The sequence below is a fragment of the Bos javanicus genome, chromosome 1 (genome assembly GCF_032452875.1).
Source record: "Bos javanicus breed banteng chromosome 1, ARS-OSU_banteng_1.0, whole genome shotgun sequence".
In the NCBI taxonomy this organism is placed as follows: Eukaryota; Metazoa; Chordata; class Mammalia; order Artiodactyla; family Bovidae; genus Bos; species Bos javanicus.
Genome location: NC_083868.1, coordinates 117460889 through 117487867, shown reverse-complemented (window position 1 = coordinate 117487867; position 26979 = coordinate 117460889). Strand labels below are relative to the sequence as shown.

Genomic DNA, 26979 nt, shown 5'->3' with positions numbered 1-26979 from the left:
GTCCTATATAGTAACATGTAAAATACTTTTAAAATTTTAAGTGGGAAAAGCATGCACAGGATTTTTTTTTTAATTCAAGCAGAACAAAGGCCATACAATGAAAGGTACTTCTGTTCTAAATATAGTGATTACCAGTTCCTTAGGTATCTTTCTAAAGATACTTTGCATATTTATATTCAAGTGTACATACACTTCCTTCAAAATAAATAAATATATATATACACACACAGAGTTCTGTATTTTTTCCCTTAACATATTTTGGAAGTCATTTCATATCAGGACATTGCCCTTTTAAAATTTATACGTATACCTTTATAATGACCACATTCTTTGGAGGTAAGACAGTTTAACCAGCTCACACCAATGTACATTTAGGTTATAAAATGTCAGTTAAATACACATATACACGTGCTTTAAAGTATAGATGTTTATTCTGGGATTAACTTGGGTGTCTTTTTTTTTTTTTTTCTTTAAATAGGTTTGCTGCACTGGGTCTTCATTGCTGGGCACAGGCTTTCTCTAGTTATGAACAGGGGCTACTCCAGTTACAGTGCTTAGGCTTGTTGCAATGGCTTCTCTTGTTGCAGAGCATGGGCTCTGGGCAGGCGGGCTTCAGTAGTTGCGGCACATGGATTCCAGAGCTTAGGCTCAGTGGTTGTGGCACATGGGCTTGGTTGCCCCTTGGCATGTGGGATCTTCCGAGACCAGGAATCAAACCGGCATACCCTTCATTGCAAGGCAAGTTCTTAACCCCTGGACCACCAGGGAAGCCCCAAGTTGAGTGTCTCAAAAAATTAAATTAGGTCTTTGGATACTCAGTTTAACTGGTGATCAGTTTTGTAGTGTATTTCTTTAAGTTAGTGAAATATGAGAAAAGATAACTAGGAATATTAAAATTTTTTATTAAAATGAGGTTTCAAAGCAGTTCTTGGGTTCATCCACTTCTGAAAATAATATATTAATGTCCAGAGCAGGGGAAAAGTATGAGTTTATAAGTACTAAAATGACAAACTACTGTGACTGCCTTGCTGTTCCAATCTTGCCAAAGTTAAGTGTTTTTTTGTTTTTCTTTTTAAATTTCTGAAAGGCAGGAGGAATAATAGAATAAGCAAACACCAAGTGCCTAACTCTGCAGGTCATCTTTGGCTCCAAAAGTAATAGAATCAAATCAGATTTAGAAGGAATAACTTTCATGCTTTTTTTTTTTAAGCTACATAGATCAGTTGTTTACAGTGTAAAGTGCAGGTTACAAAGGAAATACAGTGTATTTAGAAGTTTTAAGATTGACATTGAATTGAAGTAAAATATACTTGAAGATTCCTGCCAAAAGATGTGGCCAGGTGTGGCTACTATAACAAAATATCATCGTCTGGGTTGGTTATAAATAACCAAAATTTCTTTCTGACAAATGTGGAAGTGGGTGAGAGTCTGCTTCCTCGTTCTGTCTTCTTACTGTGTCCTCACATGGTGGAAGGTGTAAGGGAGCTCTAGGGGCTGCTTTTATGAGGCTGCTAGACCCCTTTATGAGGGCTATGCCGAGTCCTCACTTCCAAACACCATGATGCTGGGAACTAGGTTCAACGTATGAATTTTGAAAGGACACAAACATTCAGTCTGTATCAGTTCGCTTCAGTTGCTCAGTCGTGTCTGACTCTGTGACCCCAAAGACTGCAGCATGCCAGGCCTCCTTGTTCATCACCAACTCCCAGAGTTTACTCCAACTCATGTCCATTGAGTCAGTGATGCCATCCAACCATCTCATCCTCTGTCATCTGCTTCTCCCACCTTCAATCTTTCCCAGCATCAGGGTCTTTTCAAATGAGTCAGTTTTTTGCATTAGGTGACCAAAGTATTGGAGTTTTCAGCTTCAGCATTAGTCCTTCCAATGAATATTCAGGACTGATTTCTTTTAGGATGGACTGGTTGGATGTCCTTGCAGTCCAAGGGACTCTCAATCTCCAACACCACAGTTCAAAAGCATCGATTCGGCTCTCAGCTTTCTTTATAGTCCAACTCTCACATCCATACGTGACCACTGGAAAAACCATAGCCTTGACTAGATGGACGTTTGTCGGCAATGTCTCTGCTTTTTAATATGCTCTCTAGGTTGGTCATAAGTTTTCTTCCAGGAGCAAGCATCTTTTAATTTCATGGCTGCTCCCCATCTGCAGTAATTTTGGAGCCCAAAATATTAGTCTCTCACTGTTTCCACTGTTTCCCCATCTATTTACCATGAAGTGATGGGACCAGATGCCATGATCTTCGTTTTTTGAATGTTGAGTTTTAAGCCAAGTTTTTCACTCTCCTCTTTCATGTTCATTAAGAGGCTTTTTTCTTTGCTTTCTGCCATAAGGGTGGTATCCTCTGTGTATGTGAGGTTATTGATATTTCTCCCGGCAATCTTGATTCCCACTTGTGCTTCATCCAGCCCAGCATTTCTCATGATGTTCTCTGCTTATAAGTCAAAGAAGCAGGGTGACAATATACAGCCTTGATGTACTCCTTTCCCTATTTGGAACCAGTCTATTGTTCCATGTCCACTTCTAACTGTTGCTTCCTGACCTGCATACAGATTTCTCATGAGGTGGGTAAGGTGGTCTGATATTCCCATCCTTTGAGGAATTTTCCACAGTTTATTGTAATCCATACAGTGAAAGGATTTGACATAGTCAATAAAGCAGAAGTAGATGTTTTTTTGGAACTCACTAGCTTTTTTGATATCCAATGGAAGTTGGCAATTTGATCTCTGGTTCCTCTGCCTTTTCTAAACCCAGCCTGAACTACTGGAAGTTCACGGTTCACGTACTGTTGAAGCCTGGCTTGGAGAATTTTGAGCATTACTTTACTAGCGTGTGCTGCTGCTGCTGCTAAGTCGCTTCAGTCGTGTCCGACGCTGTGCGACCTCATAGATGGCAGCCCACCAGGCTCCTCCGTCCCTGGGATTCTCCAGGCAAGAACACTGGAGTGGGTTGCCATTTCCTTCTCCAATGCATGAAAGTGAAAAGTGAAAGGGAAGTCGCTCAGTTGTGTCCGACTCTTCGCAACCCCATGGACTGCAGCCTACCAGGCTCTGCCATCCATGGGATTTTCCAGGCAAGAATACTGGAGTGGGGTGCCATCACCTTCTCCTACTAGTGTGTGAGATGAAGGCAATTGTGCGGTAGTTTGAGCATTCTTTGGTATTGCCTTTCTTTGGGATTGGAGTGAAAACTGACCTTTTCCAGTCCTGTGGCCACTACTGAGTTTTCCAAATTTGCTGGCATATCGAGTGTAGTACATTCACAGCATCATCTTTCAGGATTTGAAACAGCTCAACTGGAATTCCATCCCCTCCATAAACTTTGTTCATAGTGATGCTTCCTAAGGACCACTTGACTTTGCATTCCAGAATGTCTGGTTCTAGGTGAGTGATCACACCATCGTGATTATCTGGGTTGTGAAGATCTTTTTTGTATAGTTCTGTGTATTCTTGCCACCCTTCTTAATATCTTCTGCTTTTAGGTCCATACCATTTCTATCCTTTATTGTGCCCATCTTTGCATGAGATGTTTCCTTGGTATCTCTAATTTTCTTGAAGAGATCTCTCAGTTCAGTTCAGTCGCTCAGTCATGTCCAACTCTTTGCAACCCCATGGACCACAGCACTCCAGGCCTCCCTGTCCATCACCAACTCCTGGAGTCTACTCATACTCATCTCCATTGAGTTGGTGATGCCATCCAGCCATCACATCCTCTGTCATCCCCTTCTCTTCCTGCCTTCAGTCTTTCTCAGCATCAGGCTCTTTTCAAATGAGTCAGCTCTTTGCATCAGGTGGTCAAAGTATTGGAGTTTCAGCTTCACCATCAGTCCTTCCAATGAACACCCAGGACTGATCTCCTTTAGGATGGACTGTTTGGATCTCCTTGCAGTCCAAGGGACTCTCAAGGGTCTTCTCCAACACCACAGTTCAAAACCATCAATCCTTCGGCGCTCAGCTTTCTTTACAGTCCAACTCTCACATCCATACATGACTTCTGGAAAAACCATAGCCTTGATGAGACAGACCTTTGTTGGTGAAGTAATGTCTCTGCTTTTTAATATGCTGTCTAGGTTGGTCATAACTTTCCTTCCAAGGAGTAAGTGTCTTTTAATTTCATGGCTGCAATCACCATCTGCAGTGATTTTGGAGCCCAAAAAAATAAAGTCTGACACTGTTTCCACTGTTTCCCCATCTATTTCCCATGAAGTGATGGGACCGGATGCCATGATCTTCGTTTTTTGAATGTTGAGCTTTAAGCCAACTTTTTCACTCTCCTCTTTCACTTTCATCAAGAAGGCTCTTCAGTTCTTCACTTTCTGCCATGAGGGTGGTGCCATCTGCATATCTGAGGTTATTGATATTTCTCCCGGGTATCTTGATTCCAGCTTGTGCTTCATCTAGCCCAGCATTTCTCATGATGGACTCTTCATATAAGTTAAATAAGCAGGGTGACAATATACAGCCTTGATGTACTCCTTTTCCTATTTGGAACCAGTCTGTTATTCCATGTCCAGTTCTAACTGTTGCTTCCTGACCTGCATATAGATTTCTCAAGAGGCAGAACAGGCGATCTTGATGGGAATCAGGTATTCCCATCTCCTTCAGAATTTTCCACAGTTTCTTGTGATCCACACAGTCAAAGGCTTTGGCATAGTCAATAAAGCAGAAATAGATGTTTTTCTGGAACTCTCTTGCTTTTTCGATAATCTGGCAGATACTGGCAATTTGATCTCTGGTTCCTTTGCCTTTTCTAAATCCAGCCTGAACATCTGGAAGTTCATGGTTCATATACAGTTGAAGCTTGCTTGGAGAATTTTGAGCATTATTTTACTAGCATGTGAGATGAATTCAGTTGTGCAGTAGTTTGAACATTCTTTGGCATTGCCTTTCTTCAGGAGTGGAATGAAAACTGACCTTTTCCAGTCCTGTGGCCACTGCTGAGTTTTCCAAATTTGCTGGCATATTGAGTGCAGCACTTTCACGGCATCATCTTTTTGGATTTGAAATAGCTCAATTGGAATTTCATCACCTCCAGTAGCTTTTCATAGTGATGCTTCCTAAGGCCCACTTGACTTCACATTTCAGGATGTCTGGCTCTAGGTGAGTGATCACACCATCGTGATTCTCTGGGTCGTGAAGCTCTTTTTTGTACAGTTCTTCTGTGTATTCTTGCCACCTCGTCTTAATATCTTCTGCTTCTGTTAGGTCCACACCGTTTTTGTTCTTTATTGAGCCCATCTTTGCATGAATGTCCCCTTGGTATCTCTAATTTTCTTGAAGAGATCGCTAATCTTTCCCATTCTGTTGTTTTCCTCTTTCTTTGCACTGATCACTGAGGAAGGCTTTCTTATCGCTCCTTGCTATTCTTTGGAACTCTGCACTCAAATGGGTATATCTTTCTTTTTCTCCTTTGCCTTTAGCTTCTCTTCTTTTCACAGCTGTTCGTAAGGCCTCCTCAGACAACCATTTTGCTTTTTTGCATTTTTTTTTCTTGGAGATGGTCTTGACCTCTGCCTCCTGTACAATGTCACGAACCTCCATCTATAGTTCTTCAGGCATTCTGTATATCAGATCTAATCCCTTGAATATATTTCTCACTTTAGCACATAGTGAAAAAAAGTCAGAAAACAAGGAACATATGCTGATGCAGGTTTCCCCCAAAACGCAATTCCTGTTATGGCCACTAGAGGGTTTCAAAGATCAGAATATTGGAAAATTAAGGAATTAGAAATCGTAGAACATACCTGGAAAATATGTTCACTCACTTAAAAGGTGCGAATGTAGGGATTTCCCTGGTAGTCCAGTGGTTAAGAATCCGCCTTCCAATGCAGGAGACACGGGTTCGATTCCTTGTCGTGGGACTGAGATACCATATGCCACAGGGTAAATAAGCCTACACCCTGCAACTTGCAAATATAATCACCTGTATTGCTGCTCTTTGCTTTTATATTGCCAAACTCCTTGAATTAACCCTTGTTAGCTCCTTGCCATCAGACTTATTCCTACCTTATCCCTGAGTTCTGTCAGGAACTATTGGCTGCAAATGAATCATGTCTCAAGAATTTGTTTGTAGGTCAAATGTTCACAAATGAAAATTTGCATGTTTTCCCACAGAGGTAATAAGTGCTTATTGGTGCTGAGATTATCCCACGAAAACCTTACATGGAAGAACTGGGTATTAATTAAAACAAAAATGCTATTTACAAGTTAATTTTTAAAAATTAATGCCAATATAAGAAAACAGAATGAGAATTCTTTTTGTAAGTTTGAATGCTAACTTTTTTTTTTAAGCAGACTTAAGTAATGGAAAAAGAAGAAAATAATTTTAAGGAGATTCCTAAATGCTTTTGGTTATTTTTCTGCACTTTAGATACTGGTTCTGTGTTCCACACACATAAACTTATCTTCTCTTTCTCAATTAAATTATTACTATTCTCAAATTCTACCACAGTTGAGGTCACTGAGTGTTTATCAATGAAACAGAGAAGGAAAGAAAGGAGATTTTTCCTAAGATCACTAAGCAAAAACTGGATGCAGGAGGGAATGAGAAAAAGACCATTTCAGAGAAAAAGACATGAGATGGACAGAGAAAGAGAGAAAAGGGGAAGTGAAGCAAAGAGAGCCTGGAATTGGATCGGAGCCATCACAATCTGGGTGCCATCTCGGGTTGGTTTTTTTTTTGACCTGGGGAGGGATGGCACCCTTGGAAAAGGAAATCAGTGTGCAACCCAGAAATAGTTGCAAATGAGGCACTATGTGACTTGGGAATGCCTCCCCAATTCTCTTAGGAACTAAGTTCCCTTTAGAAGAAAATTCAGCTGCATTTTTGAAGTCTTAAAAGCTCTGGCAAAGCAGAGCTGTTTGCATTCACATTCTCAGGCAAAATTACTTCTGGGCAGTTTGGTTTATTTGTTTATGTTCAGTTGAAACTAAACAGGTCAAATCCTAAAATTGTGGTATCACCAGAGACATTTTTATTGTGTCCAGTCTGCTTTGCTTTTGTGTCCCTTCCCCTCTTCTTTCCAGCAGGGGTGAATAGTACCCTCTTAAGGAGTTCAGAATCTCGGGCTTGTTCCTCCTCTTCCAAGCCCACAGTCATATAATGGAGACAATTCAGGCATACTTATTGGTTGAAAAAAATACCTTTGGACAACAAAACTCAAGCATGCGTTGGCATTTAAACACTGGCAATGAAAGACTTGAGAATTTTGTTTTTGATAGTATTGACTGGAGCAGAGAAGTGATTAGCCTTAGACATAGAAGTGGGTGGGTGTGGGGGGGTGGGGAGTGCAAAATGAAAATAGGGAGTTCTTGTTCAAAAAATAAGAATTTCAAAGTGGTAACAGCAAAGCATTAAACCAAGTACACGGGGTCTTTACATGCTGGACCCTGTACACCTGCACAGGTTGTGCAGCCATGATGCCAACCCTGCATAGAAGCTGTAAGAAACCGAATTCCCTCTGACCTAAAAGAAGTGACTTTACTTTGTTTCTGGACATCCCCCTGTTGCCTGGAGGAGAAAGAGGTGGTGGCTGACTCTAACAAGACTGCTGCAGAGGAAGGGAAGATTTTTTTTTAGATGAGTTTTGGGTTCACAGCAAAATTGAGGTGATCTTCCACCATAGTAGTACATTTGTTACAACTGGTGAATGCCTTGACACATAATCACTCAAAGTCCATAATTTACATTAAGTTTCACTCTTGGTGTTGAACATTCTATGGGTTTGGTCACAGGTGCAATAACATATATCCACCATTACAGAATCATACAGAACAGTTTCTCTGACTGGAAAATCCTCTGTTCTCCACCTATTCATCCCACTCTCTCCCTGGCAGCCACTGACCTTACTGTCTCCATAGTTTTGCCCTTTCCAGAATGTCATAGAGTTGGAATCATACTGTATGCCGCCTTTTCAGACTGGCTTCTTGCACTTCGTAATAATGCATTTCAGGTTTCTCCTTTTCCTTATGCCTGCCACCCCCACCCCACTTCCAGGTATGTCTAGGAGGCTTTGGGGGATGTCTGCTGTATGGTCAGTAAATGAATTCACTCTTATCAAGTGTTGTCACTGCCTCCACTTGCCCCGTAAGTCTTCTGATGAGTGCTACCTTTGCTGAAGACCCCAACCCCTGCTGGCACCTGTTGCTGCTCCACCAGGCCCTGAGGTTGCTTTCAACATTTGTGCATATTTAGCATATCACAATCCTAAGATGCTAGAGCTTCATCATACTATACGTAGTAACCCTGGTGAGATGGAGAATATCTCTCCTTTTTATATTATATTCTTTTGGGAGAGAGTTGTTAAAAACTGTCTGAGCCACCAGTGCTTCTGGGGTTCCAATGTAGTGCTGCATTCTTAGACTTTTAGACCTATTAACTTATTTTTGAATCCAGTTAGGCTGGCTTGGGGATGCAATCTGAGTGACAGTATTCCTGAGCTGGAGTTGGAACCATCTTTCCTCCAGAGACCTGTGCTCTGTTGCTGCCTGTGCTCTATGTTGTTTGGCTCGTTCTCTCTCTCTCTTTTTAAATTTATTTATTTTTGGCTGTGCTGGGTCTTCCTTCCTGCACTAGTTTTTCTCTAGTTGCAGAGACTGGGAGCTACTGTCTAGCTGAGGTGCTACGGCTTCTCATTGCAGTACCGTCTCTTGTTGTGGAGCATGGGCTCTAGAGCACAGGCTCAGTAGTTGTGGCACATGGGCTTAGTTGCTGCACAGCATGTGGATCTTTCTGGATCAGGGATCAAACCTGTGTCTTCTGCACTGGCAGGCAGATTCTTCCACTGAGCCACCAGGGAAGCCCTGGTTCATTCTCTTGAAATGCTTTATTTCCCAGGATTCACTCAATGTCCCCCCAACCCCCACCTACAATCCACATGTGTTTACTTGCCAGCCACACCCCACATGTCTGAGCCCTAGCAGTGAAAAATGAGATTTCCCATTAGCCTACTTTTGCACATCTTATTGTTTCCACTTGGAATATTTTTGTATCCTATAGCGATCCTTTGTTAAGAAGTCTTTCCTCAAGAACCCACAAGTCTAGTTATTCCTTGTGCCCTGTTCTTTTTAAAAATATTTATCTATTTGGCTGCCTCGGGTCTTAGCTGCTGCACGTGAGATCTTTTGTTGCAGCGCTTGGAATTAGTTGCCCTGTGGCATGTGGTATCCTAGTTCTCTGACCAGGAATCGAGTTTGTGTCCCCTACATTGCAAGGATGAAGATGAGATGGTTGGATAGCATCAGCGATTCAATGGACATGAACTTGGGCAAACTCTGGGAGATAGTGAGGGACAGGAAGGCCTGGCATGCTGCAGTCCATGGGGTCACAAAGAGTTGGACATGACTTAACAACTGAACAACAGCAACATTGCAAGGGGGATTCTCAACCATTGAACCACCAGGGAAGTCCCCCTTGTGCCCTGTTTCTGTGCTATGTCAAAGTTGTTTATAATGATTGTCTGCGTCTTCATGTTGTATGTGACTTCCTACCTTTAGACACTTCTTTCTTCAGGCATGCACACGGTTACTACGTCAGTCTTCCTTAGTGCTTTGATAATGCTGCCAACCTTCAGTAGCTCCCATTTTTTTATAGGAAAAAAATTTAAACTGCTTAGCCTGGCATTCAAGAACTTCCACAATCCCCCCCACCTACATTTCCATTCTGGTTTCCCATTCATTCCCTAATGAAGCCCTCTCCAGCACTGTAGTCATGCAACCACCCTGCTCCTGGCTTTTATTTACATTCTCTTTTCTTCCTCACTATTTAAAATCTTTACCATCCATGACATACACACATTCAAACATTATTTGCTGTGTCAGTAATGAATTAATAAATAAAAAATAATAAAGATAAAGCCCCAGGCACTCAATAGATAGTAGTTGATATTATTTGTTCTCATTTTATTCTCACTGTTACTATTTCAAGAAGTCCATAGTTACCTGGACTACAAGGACTGATGACAGTTCTTGCCCTTGCCAATCCCGGCTAAAAACAGAAGAGTCTGACAGAGTAATAACTGATTACAATGATGCATAATGACTAGGTAGGAGGTCAGAGCTGCGTGCCTCAGGGGTATAGTGCAGGAAGGGTTAAGGGCAAACGTCACTGAACAGTGAATTGGCCTTGAAGAGTAAATAGAAAGTTTTTTATTTTTCTTTGTAAAAGTTTTGCACATTTCATTTTAGATTTATTCTAGGAAGTATTTGTAAAAGATACCTTTTAAAAATTTTTGTTGCTGTTTAGTCACTAAGTTGTGACCCTTTTGCGACCCCATGGACTGTAGCCCAGCAGTATTCCCTGTCTATGTGATTTCCCAGGGAAGATTGCTGGAGTGTGTTGCTATTTCCTTCTCCAACGGGTCTTCTTGACCCAGGATTGAACTCACATCTCCTGCATTGGCTGGTGGATCCTTACCACTGAGCCACCAGGGAATTTTTTTTTTTAATTATATTTTAAAATTGTTGATGAAAGATTGTGCCCTGCCCTCTTCCTGTCTCACTAAGATGTATGACTTGTTTTAGTCAGAGTGAACCGAAATAACTATTCAGAAATGTTTTCAGACTTTCACTACATTCTTAAAAAACAATTTTTAATCATGTGTTTCATTCAAACTGTTGGATATGAGAAACTGTTGTTGTTCAGTCACTAGGTCGTGTCTGACTATTTGCAACCCCTGAACTGAGGCACACCAGGCTTCCTTTGTCCTTCACTATCTCCCAGAGTTTTTCAAACTCATGTCCATTGAGTCAGTGATGCCATCCAGCCATCTCATCCTCTGTCACCTCCTTCTCCTCCTGCCCTCAATCTTTTCCAGCATCAGGATCTTTTCCAATGAGTCAGCTCTTTGCATCAGGTGGCCAAAGTATTGGAGTTTCAGCTTCAACATCAGTCCCTCCAATGAACACCCAGGACTGACCTCCTTTAGGATGTACTGGTTGGATCTCCTTGCAGTCCAAGGGACTCTTAAGAGTCTTATCCAACACCACAGTTTAAAACTATCAATCCTTCGGTGCTCAGCTTTCTTTATAGTCCAACTCTCACATCCATTCATGACTACTGGACAAACCATAGCCTTGACTAGATGGACCTTTGTTGGCAAAATAATGTCTCTGCTTTTTAATATGCTGTCTAGGTTGGTTATAATTTTCCTGCCAAGGAGTAAGTATCTTTTAATTTCATGGCTGCAATCACCATCCACAGTGATTTTGGAGCCCAAGAAAAGAAAATCATTGTTTCCACTTTTTCCCCATCTATTTGCCATAAAGTGATGGGACCAGATGCCATGATCTTAGATTTTTGAATGTTGAGTTTTACGCCAGCTTTTTCACTCTCACCCTTATCAAGAGGTTCTTTAGGTTCCTCTTTGCTTTCTGCCATTCAAGTGGTATAATTTGCATATCTGAGATTGTTGATTGGAAATCTTGATTCCAGCTTGTGAGTCATCCAGCCCAGCATTTTGCATTATGCACTCTGCATAGAAGTCAAATAAGCAGGGTGACGATATGTAGTCTTGACATACTCCTTTCTTGATTTTGAATCGGTCCATTGTACCATGTCTGGTTCTAACTGTTGCTTCTTTTCCTGCATACTGGCTTCTCAGGAGACAGGTAAGGTGGTCTGGTATTCCCATCTCTTTAAGAATTTTCTCTACTCTATTGTGATCCACACAGTCAAAGGCTTTAGCATAGGTAATGAAGAAGCTATTTTTTGGAATTCCCTTGCTTTTTCTACAGTCCAGCAGATGTTGCCAATTTGATCTCTGGTTCCTCTGTGTTTTCTAAATCCAGCTTGGATATCTGACTCATGGACATACACATTTATTGAGAACTAGAAAGGCAGAGGAACCAGAGATCAAATTGCCAATATCCGCTGGATCATAGAAAGAGCAAGAGAGTTCCAGAAAAACATCTATTTCTGCTTTATTGACTATGCCAAAGCCTTTGACTGTGTGGATCACAATAAACTGTGGAAAATTCTGAAAGAGATGGGAATACCAGACCACCTGATCTGCCTCTTGAGAAATTTGTATGCAGGTCAGGAAGCAACAGTTAGAACTGGACATGGAACAACAGACCGGTTCCAAATAGGAAAAGGAGTACGTCAAGGCTGTATATTGTCACCCTGTTTATTTAACTTCTATGCAGAGTACATCATGAGAAACGCTGGGCTGGAAGAAGCACAAGCTGGAATCAAGATTGCCGGGAGAAATATCAATAACCTCAGATATGCAGATGACACCACCCTTATGGCAGAAAGTGAAGAGGAACTAAAAGGCCTCTTGATGAAAGTGAAAGAGGAGGGTGAAAATGTTGGCTTAAAGCTCAACATTCAGAAAACGAAGATCATGGCATCCGGTCCCATCACTTCATGGGAAATAGATGGGGAAACAGTGGAAACAGTGTCAGACTTTATTTTTTGGGGCTCCAAAATCACTGCAGATGGTGACTGCAGCCATGAAATTAAAAGATGCTTCCTTCTTGGAAGGAAAGTTATGACCAACCTAGATAGCATATTCAAAAGCAGAGACATTACTTTGCCAACAAAGGTCCGTCTAGTCAAGGTTATGATTTTTCCAGTGGTCAGTATGGATGTGAGAGTTGGACTGTGAAGAAGGCTGAGCGCTGAAGAATTGATGCTTTTGAACTGTGGTGTTGGAGAAGACTCTTGAGAGTCCCTTGGACTGCAAGGAGATCCAACCAGTCCATTCTGAAGGAGATCAGCCCTGGGATTTCTTTGGAAGGAATGATGCTGAAGCTGAAACTCCAGTACTTTGGCCACCTCATGGGAAGAGTTGACTCATTGGAAAAGCCTCTGATGCTGGGAGGGATTGGGGGCAGGAGGAGAAGGGGATGACAGAGGATGAGATGGCTGGATGGCATCACTGATTCGATGGACGTGAGTCTGGGTGAACTCCGGGAGTTGGTGATGGACAGGGAGGCCTGGCGTGCTGCGATTCATGGGGTCGCAAAGAGTCGGACATGACTGAGCGACTGAACTGAACTGAGAACTCATACCTGATGCATTTCATTAATTATGATATCTGGGCTAAATGATTCAAAATGACTAAAATTTATTAATTTTGAGGCTTTATTTTTCAAAAATATGGCCAAATTTTCCATTGGTATTCCCAATACTCTTCTCCAAATCATCTGAAGCCCAGATACTATAATAATTTTCCTAAAACCCTCTTACTGAGACTCTCCTTGATTTCCTGCAGTGTGTGCTGCATTGAATAATAAATGAAACTTTACAAATTCCTGGTGTAATCTTGACCTTAAGGTTTTCTGTGACGGGACCTAAAACAGATATCAACCAATGGCAATGGATTATTTTTTATTTTGCTTTTGATTTTAGTCCTTTTCGTGTCCCCAACTTCTTGGTTGCAGAAAGTAGGCTTCATTTAGCCTCTTTGACATTCCCTGAGTTCCAAAGAGCAGATTCAAAAGGTTGCTGTCAGGGAAGTTAGAGAATGCAGAAACCAGAGAAGTGCAGTCAAGAAATAATGCAAGGTGGTGGTCCAGTGGTTAAGAATGCACCTTGCAATGCAGAGAACTATGATCCTGCATGCCTTAGGCCAGCTATACTAGAACGCCACAATTGCTGAGCTGTTGTGTGACAACTGGAGAGTCCTTGAGATGCATTGAAAGATCCTACACGACGCAGTGAAGATCCCAAGTGCCAGCACTAAGACTGGACGCAGCCAAGAAAAAAAAAGAAAAGAATCTGTGCAGCCACAACTGTGTGGTCTTGGGAAATAGGCAGAGACTACAAGGCCCCTACTCAGGTGGAGGATGGTAATTTAAGCCTGAGCCCAAGATTCCTGGTACACCACCCTGTTACCTCACCACCAACCAATCAAAAGAAAGCCACCTACCCTGAGGTTTCACCCCAAATTTTGCCTATAAAGCTATCCCCCACAACCATCGAAGATTTCAAGATTTTAGGCACAAAGCACTCATCCCCCTTGTATTGGCCCGTTTATAGTAAATGCTGCGTTTTCCTTCACTACAGTCCACTGTTAGTAGCTTGGAGTGAGCAGACCCATTTGGTTCAGTAACAATTTGAAAAATTAACAATAAAAATAAATACTAAGACAGGAGAAATGTGAACAGTGGATATTTTGTCAAAGTGAAAGTGAAGTCGCTCAGTCATGCTGACTCTTTGCAACCCCATGGACACTACCTTACCAGGCTCCTCTGTCCATGGGATTCTCCAGGCAAGAATACTGGAATGGGTTGCCATTTCCTTCTCCAGGGGATCTTCCCGACCCAGAGATCGAACCCAGATCTCCTGCATTGCAGGCAGACGCTTTAACCTGTGAGCCACCAGGGAAGCTCTTGGGATATTTTGGTATTAAGCAATAATTCATTTTTTACAGTGGGATAATGGTATCGTGATCAGTTCCTGCTCCCCTCTCCCCCAGCTGGTTATTTTTTAGATATACACCCTTAAAAATCTATAGATGAAGTTATTTGTCTCCGACTATCTTCCCTTTGGGAAAAGCAGTTAGAGCTGTACTACAGACAATTAAGACTGTCAAAATGCCAGTAATTGTTAACGGTCGTTAATGAGTAAGGTAATTATTCTGTTCTTCTATATGATTTTGGGAATTCCCTGGTAGCTCACTTGGTAAAGAACCCCTGCCTGCAAGAGACCAGGGTTCAATCCCTGGATTGGGAAGATCCCCTGGAGAAGAAAATGGCAACCCACTCCAGTATTCTTGCCTAGGAAATCGCATGGACAGAGAAGCCTGTTGAGCTACAGTCCATGGGATCACAAGAGTGGGACACGACTTAGCAACTAAAACCACTATATGATTTAAGTTTTCCAAAGGTCTTTTTTTTTCTTTTTGAAAGATTCCTTTAGGAAAGAGCAATATTGCAAGGAAATTCAAACAAAAGGCCATAGCACGCGGCCAGAAGGAGTGAAGCATTCTTGTTCGGAAGGCAGCTGCTACTGCTAAGTTGCTTCAGTAGTGTCCGACTCTGTGCGACCCCATAGATGGAAGCCCACCAGGCTCCTCCGTCCACAGGATTCTCCAGGCAAGAATACTGGACAGAGTTGCCATTTCCTTCTCCGTTCGGAAGGCAGGGGCTTTCTCTTTTAGCTCCCACACCTGAATCAAGACTGTTAAACACGTGTTTTTAAACGTCTCGGGGAGATAAATGTCTGAATTAAATTGTATGCAGAATTCAGTTGTGTCACGAGCTTTCATTAACAGGCTCCTCTGACGTCCCACCGGCAGTAGGTCCCTCCCTACTCCTCTCATTCCATCCCAGAGTCTCCCGCGCACCCAACATGGTGGGTCAGGACAGTAAAATGGGTCAGCTCTCCCTCTCACAGCCTGCGCGGGCGCCGGGATGCGCATGCGCATTGCTGCTTCCCTCGTCGACCTTGGCGGATCGCGTTTGCGCGGTGGGGATCAGTTCCCAGCACCGGCTCCGTTTCGGGCTGCCTGCGGTCTCAGTGTGAGGGCGGCCGAAGGGGCTGGCTCGTTTAAGATGAGGCTTCTGCTACTTCTGCTGGTGGCGGCGTCGGCCGTGGTCCGGAGCGATGCCTCGGCCAACTTGGGCGGCGTGCCTGGCAAGAGATTAAAGATGCAGTACGCCACGGGGCCTCTGCTCAAGTTCCAGATTTGGTGAGTAGGAACGCCGGCTCCCGGCCGCACCTCTGCTCGGCCCCTCTGGACTACGCGAGGCCCCGGATCCGCGGCCTAGAGGGCTGAACCTTCCCCGGCCCGGAAGAACGGCGCCAGCAGCCTTCCGCCGCCTGTCTCCTCCCGGTCTCTTCCCGGGTATGGCCTGTCCGCCCTCCTTGCCTCCAAGCACAGCCGCTCACTTTATTATGATTTTTTTTTGTTCCTCGAATGAATGGGATGGAGATGGAGGGTCGGGGAATGGTAAATACTGAAAGGCGAAGGCTTGGGGACACTTGTCAGTACGGAGAACCGGTCGGCGGCGTCACGCCACGGCCATCCGGCTGCCTTGCGGAGGTGGGTTATGTATGAGTCGGCGCTGTGTCAGCGCGGGAGCTCCAGCGTTTGCCACTGGGTTCACTTTTCCTCTCGCCTTTCGTGGGTTACGCCTGGCGGCCTCGCTGCCCGGCTAGACGAAGGTTAACTTGAGTCATTGGAGGGATCCCGCGAGGGACAGACGTCTTTTTCTCCAGCATCCGCCAACGTGACTGTTGGATGAGGGAGTAGGGATTCTGATAGCTGATGGGCTTGGATAGGGAAGCTGATCTCCGTTTGCAATTTCCAAAATGTTTTTGAAAAGGAGCACGTTGCCCTTCTGACAAACGTTCACTTCCAGACAACTGCATCTTCTCCAATCCCCTTACTCCCTGGAGTTTCTTGTTCTGGCATCTCTCTCCACCTTTCAGATCTCTTCGGCCTTAACAGAAGTAGTAAAAACAATCCCTCATCCCCCCAAACCCGGCAGTTTTTGACAGTTTTCTGTAAGTTTGTTGTTACCTAGTTAAGTGTTAGAAGCAGAATAGCAATGCATGTGATAAGGTAAGTGGTGTTGGGAAACGTTTGAAAGGCTCCGATGAAAAACAAAAACCAAAATTGTAAAATTAGAATCCTGTATCTCAAAAGATGTTTTTTTTTTTCTTCCCTCAGAATAGGGTGGTCAGATTAGTAAATCTGAAGAATCCTGTTATTTTTGAATACTGGTGTTGGCCTTAATACATTTAAAATCAGTTTTTTCAAGCTTCATGTATTAATATAAGTGTACTAAAATTTAGATTTTCTGCTTATCCAATTAGCTTTTTGCTCAATCTTAAAGACTAAGCAATTCTTTAAAATTAAATCAATTTAAGTGACATTTAAAGAAAGTCAGAAAATAAGATTTTTGAAGTGAAAACTAAAACCTTGCTTCCTCTTTCTGATTGAAAAAAAGCTTCCTGTAGTGTTTACTGTGTGCCTGGCATATATCATTGTATTTCATCTTTCATATGTGATACTGTAAATGGGAATTTTGGCTTGACTCCCCCCCTCCCCGTCCCTTTTTTTTTTCATTTGAAAGTGGCAGTCTTCTTACTAACTTATAAATATTATTAAGGATTAAGTGTGATACTTTTGGATTTAAGTAGTTAAAAAAAAGACTGCATTTTCCAAGTTAAGTAATTTTTCTATTTGTTATCTCTGGGTTTCATTTGTGCTCTTCAAAAATATTCTTTTACAGTTGCTTATATTGGTTTACTTGTCACAGTAATTTAACAAATGTACCTTCCTCTTAGGTACACAGCAAAATTTTGAAAATGTATAAGTAAATGTAGGGAAAGACATTCCGTTCTTAAAATTAAGCTTCAAAAAAGTCATAAGTACTTCAGTTGAACTTCTTTTTAAAAGATTATTTATTTAATTGTATTTGGCTGTGCTGGTTCTTAATTGCTGCACAGGCTTTGCCTTAGTTGTGATGAGTAGTGGCTGCTGTCTATTTGCGGCGTACGGTGTCTCGTTGCGGTGGCTTTTCCTGTTGCAGAGCACAACAAGAGAAGAGCACTGGGCCTTCCGTAGTTGCAGCTCCCAGGCTCTAGAGCACAGGCTCGGTAGTTGTGGCGGGCTTCGTTGCTCCTTGGCCTGTGGGATCTTCCTGGATCAGGGATGGAACCAGTGTCTCCTGAATTGGGAAGCAGCTTCTTTACCACTAAGCCACCAGGAAAAGCCCTCAGTTGAACTTTGTTACTTAGTTTTTGTTTCCTTTTGTTCTTTAAGTAGAGAAGTACAGACTTGTCCTGAATTCTTTTGCAGTGATCCTAAGCATGTTACATACAAAAATGCTTCACTCTAAAAAAAAATCTGTATATGGCAGAAAAACCTGTCAATATGCCCTGTGCCCTTTTGTGACCCAGCAATCCCACTGCTGGGCATACACACCGAGGAAACCAGAATTGAAAGAGACGTATATACCTCAATGTTCATTTCAGCATTGTTTACAATATCTAAGACACGGAAGCAACCTAGATGTCCATCGGCAGACAAATGAATAAGGAAGTTGTGGTACATATACACAATGGAATTACTCAGCTATTAAAAAAAAACAGAACACATTTGAATCAGTTCTAATGAGGTGGATGAAAACTGGAGCCTATTATACAGAGTGAAGTAAGTCAGAAAGAGAAGCACCAATAGTATATTAATGCATATACATGGAATTTAGAAAGACGGTAATGATGATCCTATATGCAGGACAGCAAAAGACACACAGATGTAAAGAGCAGACTTTTGGACTATGCGGGAGAAGGTGAGGATGGGGTGATTTGAGAGAATAGCATTGAAACATGTATGTTACCATATGTGAAATAGAGGACCAGTGCAAGTTCGATGCATGAAGCAGGGCACTCAGGCCAGTGCACTGGGACAACCCAGAGGGATGGGGTGGGAGAGAGGGGGAGGGGACGGTTCAGGATGGGGGGACACATGCACCTGTGGCTGATTCATGGCGATGTATGGCAAAAACCACCACGATATTGTAAAGTAATTATCCTCCAAATAAATAAATAAATTAAAATATGCCCTATGCCCTACCAAATACAGGTAAATTTAGCTTGTTTGTTACTTTTTCCCCCTGAGACTAATCTGTATATAGTAAAGTGAATCTTTGGTTTCTGATTTTGATAGAATCTCTTGGGCATTTATTTGCAAGTTTGTTTGGGAAAAGAAGGAAGCTAAGACGAGGATAAATCTGTGAAGACTCTTTTAATTCCATTTAAAATCAAAGTGCTGTAAAGTGCAACTTTTCATTAATTACCAGTTTTAACAGAGAACTCTTTTTTCCAAAACTTTAAACTTTTGTTTTTTCAAACTTTAAACTTTTATTTTGTATTGGTGTGTAACCGATTAACAACGCTGTGGTAGTTTCAGGTGAACAGCAAAGGGACTCAGTCATGCATATACATGTATCCATTCTCCCCCAAACCGCCCAGGCTGGCACATAACATTGAGCAGAGTTCCATGGCTATACAGTAGGTCCTTGTTGGTTATCCATTTTAAATATAGCAGTGTGCACATGAGCTGTTTTCCCCTTCCTTTCCATTTCTTTTGCCTTTTAGTATTTTATATTCCTTATGAGTACTCTTTCTTTAACTCAATATATCATCTGTTAATTGTGGCACTTTTGTAATTGCTAATAGAACAAGATAATGCATAATGGAATTGAAGAGAGAGAGAGATCAAGCATTCAGAGTAGCTTCAACAAACTTCCTATTCTGTTTTCATGTATTTTTTCAGTAAATCTTCATTCAAGACCCGCTTGTGCCAAAGGCTAAAGATAACTTGGTGAACAGGGCAGATGTGGCTCCTCTCAAAGCCTACTGAGAAGCACAATATAACTGAATGTTTGGTTTATTACATCAGTTGATCAAGCAGTTGAAGAAGATGCATGTAAGGATGTTGCATATTCGGAGGAAAGTTTATACTGTTTACTTAGACGTTTAGGCATTAAGCATAGAAAAGGAAGTTTTCTGATCCAACCTTAAGATTCCCTTATCACATTTTTTTTCCTGTGATGTTTGTGTAAATGTATTCTGACAGGTACTGTTTGGCATGTTCGTATGCATGCTTTTTTCCTCCCATATATGTGAATTAACATGTAATCATACTTCCAGCATAGTATCAGTTGTTGCAGTTTAAAGAGATTACTATCTGCAGCTCTTCGTGGTTAATACTTAGTCAACATTTGACAATTGATTTTCTGAGAATAGTAGATTAAAGTTAAGATTTCAAAACATAAGCAGAATGCATCAGAATTTTCCAATTTTTGTTAAAGAACACACTGCTATAATTTTAGGACAACCAATTTCTAAATGGAGTTTTAAGAAGTAAATGGAACAATTACTAGAAGACATTTTAAATGAAATTTATGCCAATTTTTAGCCTTTGCTTTCATAGTATAGAGGCAAGAAAGTAAAGACCAAACACTGATTTGGATGTTAATATTGATCAAGATTAGTAAAATGCTGAATGGAGGAAATCTGAGAAATTTTGAGTTATAGTTTTTTAGACAAATATTTGTATGTTTAACAAATAGTTGAGCCCCAGGTCTATGCAGGTGCTTTGTTTGGTGCTGGGAGTTCAGTTCAGTGCTCTCATAGATGTTAAAGGCAAGAATAGAAGGCAGTCATTAATCCATGACAACACATAAAATTATCGTTGTGTTAATTGCAATCAGATCAGATCAGTCACTCAGTCGTGTCTGACTCTTTTTGACCCCATGAATCACAGCACGCCAGGCCTCCCTGTCCATCACCAACTCCCGGAGTTCACTCAGACTCCCGTCCATAGAGTCAGTGATGCCATCCAGCCATCTCATCCTCTGTTGTCCCCTTCTGCTCTTGCCCCTAATCCCTCCCAGCGTCAGAGTCTTTTCCAATGAGTCAACTCTTCCCATGAGGTGGCCAAAGTACTGGAGTTTCAGCTTTAGCATCATTCCTTCCAAAGAAATCCCAGGGCTGATCTCCTTTAGAATGGACTGGTTGGATCTCCTTGCAGTCCAAGGGACTCTCAAGAGTCTTCTCCAACACCACAGTTCAAAAGCATCAATTCTTCGGCGCCCAGCCTTCTTCACAGTCCAACTCTCACATCCATACATGACCACTGGAAAAACCATAGCCTTGACTAGACGGACCTTTGTTGGCAAAGTAATGTCTCTGCTTTTGAATATGCTATCTAGGTTGGTCATAACTTTCCTTCCAAGGAGCAAGCGTCTTTTAATTTCATGGCTGCAGTCACCATCTGCAGTGATTTTGGAGCCCCCAAAAATAAAGTCTGACACTGTTTCCACTGTTTCCCCATCTATTTCCCATGAAGTGATGGGACCGGATGCCATGATCTTCGTTTTCTGAGTGTTGAGCTTTAAGCCAACTTTTTCACTCTCCTCTTTCACTTTCATCAAAAGGCTTTTTAGTTTCTCTTCACTGTCTGCCATAAGGGTGATGTCATCTGCATATCTGAGGTTATTGATATTTCTCCCAGCAATCTTGATTCCAGCTTGTGTTTCTTCCAGCCCAGCATTTCTCATGATGTACTCTGCATAGAAGTTAAATAAACAGGGTGACAATATACAGTCTTGACGAACTCCTTTTCCTATTTGGAACCAGTCTGTTGTTCCATGTCCAGTTCTAACTGTTGCTTCCTGACCTGCATACAGATTTCTCAAGAGGCAGATCAGGTGGTCTGGTATTCCCATCTCTTTCAGAATTTTCCACAGTTTATTGTGGCATAGTCAATAAAGCAGAAATAGATGTTTTTCTGGAACTCTGTTGCTTTTTCCATGATCCTGCGGATGTTGACAATTTGATCTCTGGTTCCTCTGCCTTTTCTAAAACCAACTTGAACATCAGGAAGTTCACGGAAGTTAATTGCAATAGGAAAGTAATGTAGTATGAGAGAGACCTAGTCACAGGATCAGGGAAGGTTTCCATGAGAAAATGTACTTTGAACAGAGATTTGAAGGTTAAAATATATTTAGAGAGCACTTTTGAGCAATAACATGTTCGGTGGCCTTATGATAGGAGAGAACATAATTTCTTGAGGCCAAGGCTCCTGACCTCAAAGACTAGATAGAAGGTGGCACAGACCTTGGAAGGTCTGGAGGGCCATGTTAAGGAAAAATCAGTAGGTATCACTGTGGGAAAGACATTGTGTGTGTTAGTCGCTCAGTCAGATCTGACTCTTTGAGACCCCATGAACTGTAGCCTACCAGGCTGCTCTGTCCAGGGATTCTCCAGGCAAGAATACTGGAGTGGGTTGCCGTTTCCTTCTCCAGGGGATCTTCCTGACCCAGGAATCGAACCTGGGTCTCCTGCATTGCAGGCGGATGCTTTACCGTCTGAGCTACTAGGGAAGCCCCTTACAGGGGACAAAAAATAGATACAGGGAGACCATTTAGGGGGACTCTTGAAATTGCCCAGGCAAGAGAAAGTGGAGCTTGGAATAGAAAGGTGGTGGCAGAAGTAAAGGGACAGGTCTAAGAGATCTTTCTGAGATTAAGTTAGTTCCTAGTGATTATATATTTGAGGGGCTGGAGAGGTGGCATGGAATGAGAGGTGTCAAAGGTGGCTTCTCAGTTCTGGAGCAATGTCTAATGATAAATGGTATAAGGAAATAATAGTTTTTTGCAGATTTGTGTGTGTGTAGTGGGAGAATGAAAGGGGAGGAATCCTGAATTTTTTTTTTAACTGAAGTGTTAGGTTACAATGTTGTGTTTAAAGTGTACAGTAAAGTGATAGATATATATATATATTATATTTATTTTCTTTTTCAGATTCTTCCCCATTATAGGTTGTTATAAGATATTGAGTGTAGTTTCCTGTGCTATACCTGTTTTATATTTAGTGGTACATATATGTTAATCCTAAACTCTTAATTTACCACCTCCCCATCCCCTTTGGTAACCACAAGTTTGTTTTGTTTGTTCAGTTTTAAAACTAAAAACAGAGTCGCCATGGCAAAATCCTACAAAGAAAGTTTCACTTCTCCCAAACAGTCACAGTAACTGAAACTAAAAACTTAAAATAGCAGGGATTATATTTCTCCAAAGCTAAGATATGATAGATTGTAAGATACACCATTATTTTATGCAGCACTCAGAAGGGAAAAAATATGGCCATTTAAACTGTGACACACTAATGATTATGAGATAAATTTTGGTTTTTAGAAAGATGCTGAAAGGGAAGAATGAACTACTTGGAAACAGTGAAATAAAGGAGTAATAGGAAGTTGATCCAGATAGTAGAGTAGTGGTAGAGTGCTACAGAGGGAAGTAAAATGGTAGCGGTTGCACCTGCCACTGTGGTATATGTTTAAAGTTGTATAGAATTTAGTCATCATTTTGTTTTGACCATTTTGAAAATAAATAGCAGGAGCTAACTGAATGCTGTGCGTATAATAGTTGTTTCTTCTTAATAATGAATGAAGTACTTTAGTTCAAAGCATTTAAATGTAAGTAAAATATGAATGGTTTTAAGATTTTATCTCCTTACAGAAAATTAGAACATTGTTTCCTTACAGTTTGCCATTAAGGTAAGTGGTAGCCAAAATCAAATTTAATATATCATTTAGAAACCTCATAAATTTTGAATGGTGTAGTTACTGGGAAACTGAGCATTTACTGGACCAGCAGTTTGGAGGTCTAAAAAGGTCTGCCTTTTTATCTTCTGCATCACTTAGGGGAAATTATATATCTCTTTAGCTCTCAACTTTTTCTTCTATACAATAAGGATGTTGGTTGTATTCTAGTTACTTCTTTTTTATTTATTTTTATTTTTTAAAATTAATTTATTTTCATTGGAGGCTCATTACTTTACAATACTGTAGTGGTTTTTGTCATACATTGACATGAATCAGCCACGGGTGTACCTGTGTCCTGAACACATCCTGAACCCCCTTCCCACCTCCCTCCCATCCCATCCCTCAGGGTCATCCCAGTGCACCAGCCCTGAGCACCCTGTCTCGTGCATCGAACCTGGACTGGCGATCTATTTCACATGTGATAATATACTTCAATGCTATTCTCTCAAATCATCCCACCCTCGCCTTCTCCCACAGAGTCCAAAAGTCTGTTCTTTACATCTGTGCCTCTTTTGCTGTCTCACATATAGGGTCATCATTACCATCTTTCTAAATTCCATATATATGCATTAATATACTGTATTGGTGTTTCTCTTTCTGACTTACTTCACTTTGTATAATAGGCTCCAGTTTCATCCACCACATTAGAACTGATTCAAATGCATTCTTTTTAGTAGCTGAGTAATACTCCATTGTGTGTATGTACCACAACTTCCTTATCCATTCATCTGCTGATGGGCATCTATATGTACCACAACTTGCTTATTCATTCATCTGCCAATAGACATCTAGGTTGCTTCCATGTCCTGGCTATTGTAAGCAGTGCTGTGATGAACATTGGGGTACATGTGTCTCTTTCAATTCTGGTTTCCTTGGTGTGTATGCCCAGCAGTGGGATTGCTGGGTCGTATGGCAGTTCTATTTCCAGTTTTTTAAGGAATCTCTACACTGTTACTTCTAATATTCTATTAAGTACTGTTAAGAAACTTAAAGGAAAAAAGTGAAAGCATGTATGTATGTCTCCTTTACATCTTTGTCATGTAAGAGTGTAGTTGGAGTCCTCTAGTTCATCTCATTGATATTCCCTGCTTTCCAAAAAGGAAAATCATGTTTTCAAATACTTTATCTTGATTGAGATGCAGCCTGAAATTGATCAGAAATCGTGGCCACGTAGATTTTAGCAAGAACTGATAATCAATCCCTTAGTTTTTTTTAATTTGTTTTTTGATTGAAGGACAATTGCTTTACAGAATTTTGTTGTTTTCTGTCAAACCTCAACAAAATCCTTGGTTTTTAATGCCCCCTTTTTCATACCACTTGTTTTCTCTTTCTGTTCAGTTTTTAGGAAGACATGATTTTTTTTTTTAAACTGCAACATTTAAAAACCAGTTGTCTGGTAGGAGAGACAGACATATAAACAATATTACAGTCAAATATTCTGTTCTGAGTGTTCTAAAAGAAGTCTTAAAAACCCAGAGGGAAGAAAGATTACCTATTCAGGAGGTTGGAAGGCTTTGCAGAGAAGGAAATGAAATCTTGAAGGGTATGCGGAACTCTATCAGGAGATACAGAAGATGAGCTTTACTAGCTAGAGGAAGAACACATGCAAATAAAGCCTGACTCAGCATGCAGGCAGAGTACACAGGAAATACGGAGAGCTGGGGTCAGATAATCTGTTAAAAACACCCAGCACAGTATATCTGCTACTGCCGTTTATCAAGTGCTCATTATGTAATTTATTGTTTGTATTCTTGTTAATGTTATAATGGTAACTTCAGTAAATAAACCTTTGAAAGCTTTACTTACTGGCTTTCACCTTTAAAAAAATTAAGATAGATTACTGACAGTTGATGCTGAAAGCTTAGCTTCTCTGTACACTGCTGCTGAATTGAATCTCAAAGACAGAGTTTTGGGTGAAGTAGAAAAGGATCTGCCTACCAAATAGGAAATGTGGGTTTGATCCCTGGGTCAGGAAGACCCCCTGGAGAAGGAAATGGCAACCTTCTCCAGTATTCTTGGTGGGAAATCCCATGGAAGAGGAGCCTGATGGGCTAGAGTGCATGGGGTCGAAATAGAGTCAGACACAGCTTGGCAACTGAACACATCAGTTTTATTGGTTTGTCAGGCAAAGGAAGGCAGAGCAGACTCCTGCTTTGTGTCCCAACCCAGGGGGATTTCATGAGTTTTATACAGTAGTTCTGGATGGGGTTGCTGACAGGATTAGGGTGTGTGCAGGGCTCCAGGTGGTCTTGTTGAGCTTCTGTGGTCTCTTAAATCTCACCTCGGGTGGTTTCCTTTCCTTATAAGCAAGCACCAGAGTGCTTGCTTTGGAACTGGTGCCCTTTGGAACTCAGGGAGTGTCCTGGAGGTTGGAGTCTTGGCTACAAGAAACAAGGGACAAAAAGGCTTCTGTGCCCAGAAGCCCCACAGGTTCCTTCTCAGTTTCACTATGAAAATAACTTGTTTGTTGTAAAAATAATAAAAAAAGAAAGTATATAGAAGAAAATGAAAAACACTTGTAGCTCTTTGATAACATTTTGAAGAATCTTCCTTCAAGCTGACTCTTCACAGACACCTGCTATATTTTATATTAATGAGTTCATAGTTCATAGTTTTATGGTTTTATGAAATTTGCCTTCCCCTCCATCACTTATCTGTTCATATCAGTAAATACTGTTCTGTATCAACAGGCATGCTATGCTATACTAAGTCGCTTCAGTCGTGTCCGACTCTGTGTGACCCCATAGACGGCAACCACCAGGCTCCCCCGTCCCTGGGATTCTCCAGGCAAGAACACTGGAGTGGGTTGCCATTTCCTTCTCCAATGCAGGAAAGTGAAAAGTGAAAGTGAAGTCTCTCAGTCGTGTCCGACTCTTAGCAACCCCATGGACTGCAGCCTACCAGGCTCCTCCATCCATGGGATTTTCCAGGCAAGAGTATCAACAGGCATAGTATTCCATAAGATAGGTATTCTTTTTGTGTTACTCACGTAGTCGTGTCAGACTCTTTGTGACCCTATGGACTGTAGCCAGCCAGGCCCCTCCGTCCATGGAATTCTCCAGGCAAGAATACTGGAGTGGGTTGCCATTTCCTTCTCCAGGGGATCTTCCTGACCCAAGGATGAAACCTGGATCTCCTGCATTGCAGGCAGATTCTTTACCATCTGAGCTATAGGGAAGTCCACAGCTATTCTTTAATTTATTTAAGCTACTCAGTCTTTTGTTTAACATTTATGTTTGACCTAATTATTCTTATTTTAGAATGTATTTATTTTTGGCTGTACTGGGTCTTCATTGCTGCCACAGGCTTTCTCTAGTTTCGGTGCACAGGCTTCTGGTTGCAGTGGCTTCTCTTGTTGCGGAGCATGGGCTCTAGGGCACGTGGGCTTCAGTAGTTGTGGTGCCTGGGCTTTGGAATCTTCTTAGACCAGGAATTGAACCTGTGTCCCCTGCATTGGCAAGTGGATTCTTAACCACCGGTCCACCAGAGAAGTCCTATGTTGGTCCTAATTTTTCATAAAATTACTTTGTTAAGGTGACTGTCAGTTATCTAGTGTACTTGTCCAATCATTTCCATAAACTAAATCCATATAAGTAAAATATTATGGTTACATTAATGGGTATCACATTTAAAATTTTGACATAGTTAAACTAGGTAATTCTCTTACTAGAAGATCTTACAGTGGGTTGGGTTTTTTAGAATTCTCTAGTTTATTTCTCTGTAATCAGAGAACGTGACATTTGCTGTCATGTTTTATTCCATGGACGTACTGAGGACTTAGCCCTTGGAGACAGCCTCTCATCAACAAGGGACTATTACGAAGAGGTAGGGGAGGAACCAGGAGTTTTTGCAGGAAAAAAAAAAATTGGTTATCAGAGTGTCAGA

The 26979-nt window shown here is 41.5% G+C and overlaps 1 protein-coding gene across 1 annotated transcript in view; it reads left to right on the top strand.

The window, feature by feature from the left end:
* Nucleotides 1-15388: 15388 nt before the first annotated feature.
* The window catches only part of SELENOT (selenoprotein T), a 28610-nt gene continuing 17019 nt past the window's right edge, over nt 15389-26979 (top strand). Inside the window, exon 1 of the mRNA XM_061418959.1 lies at nt 15389-15657. Within this exon, the coding sequence (XP_061274943.1) occupies nt 15521-15657 (137 nt within the window). The 5' untranslated portion in view covers nt 15389-15520. The remainder of the gene's footprint in view (nt 15658-26979) is intronic.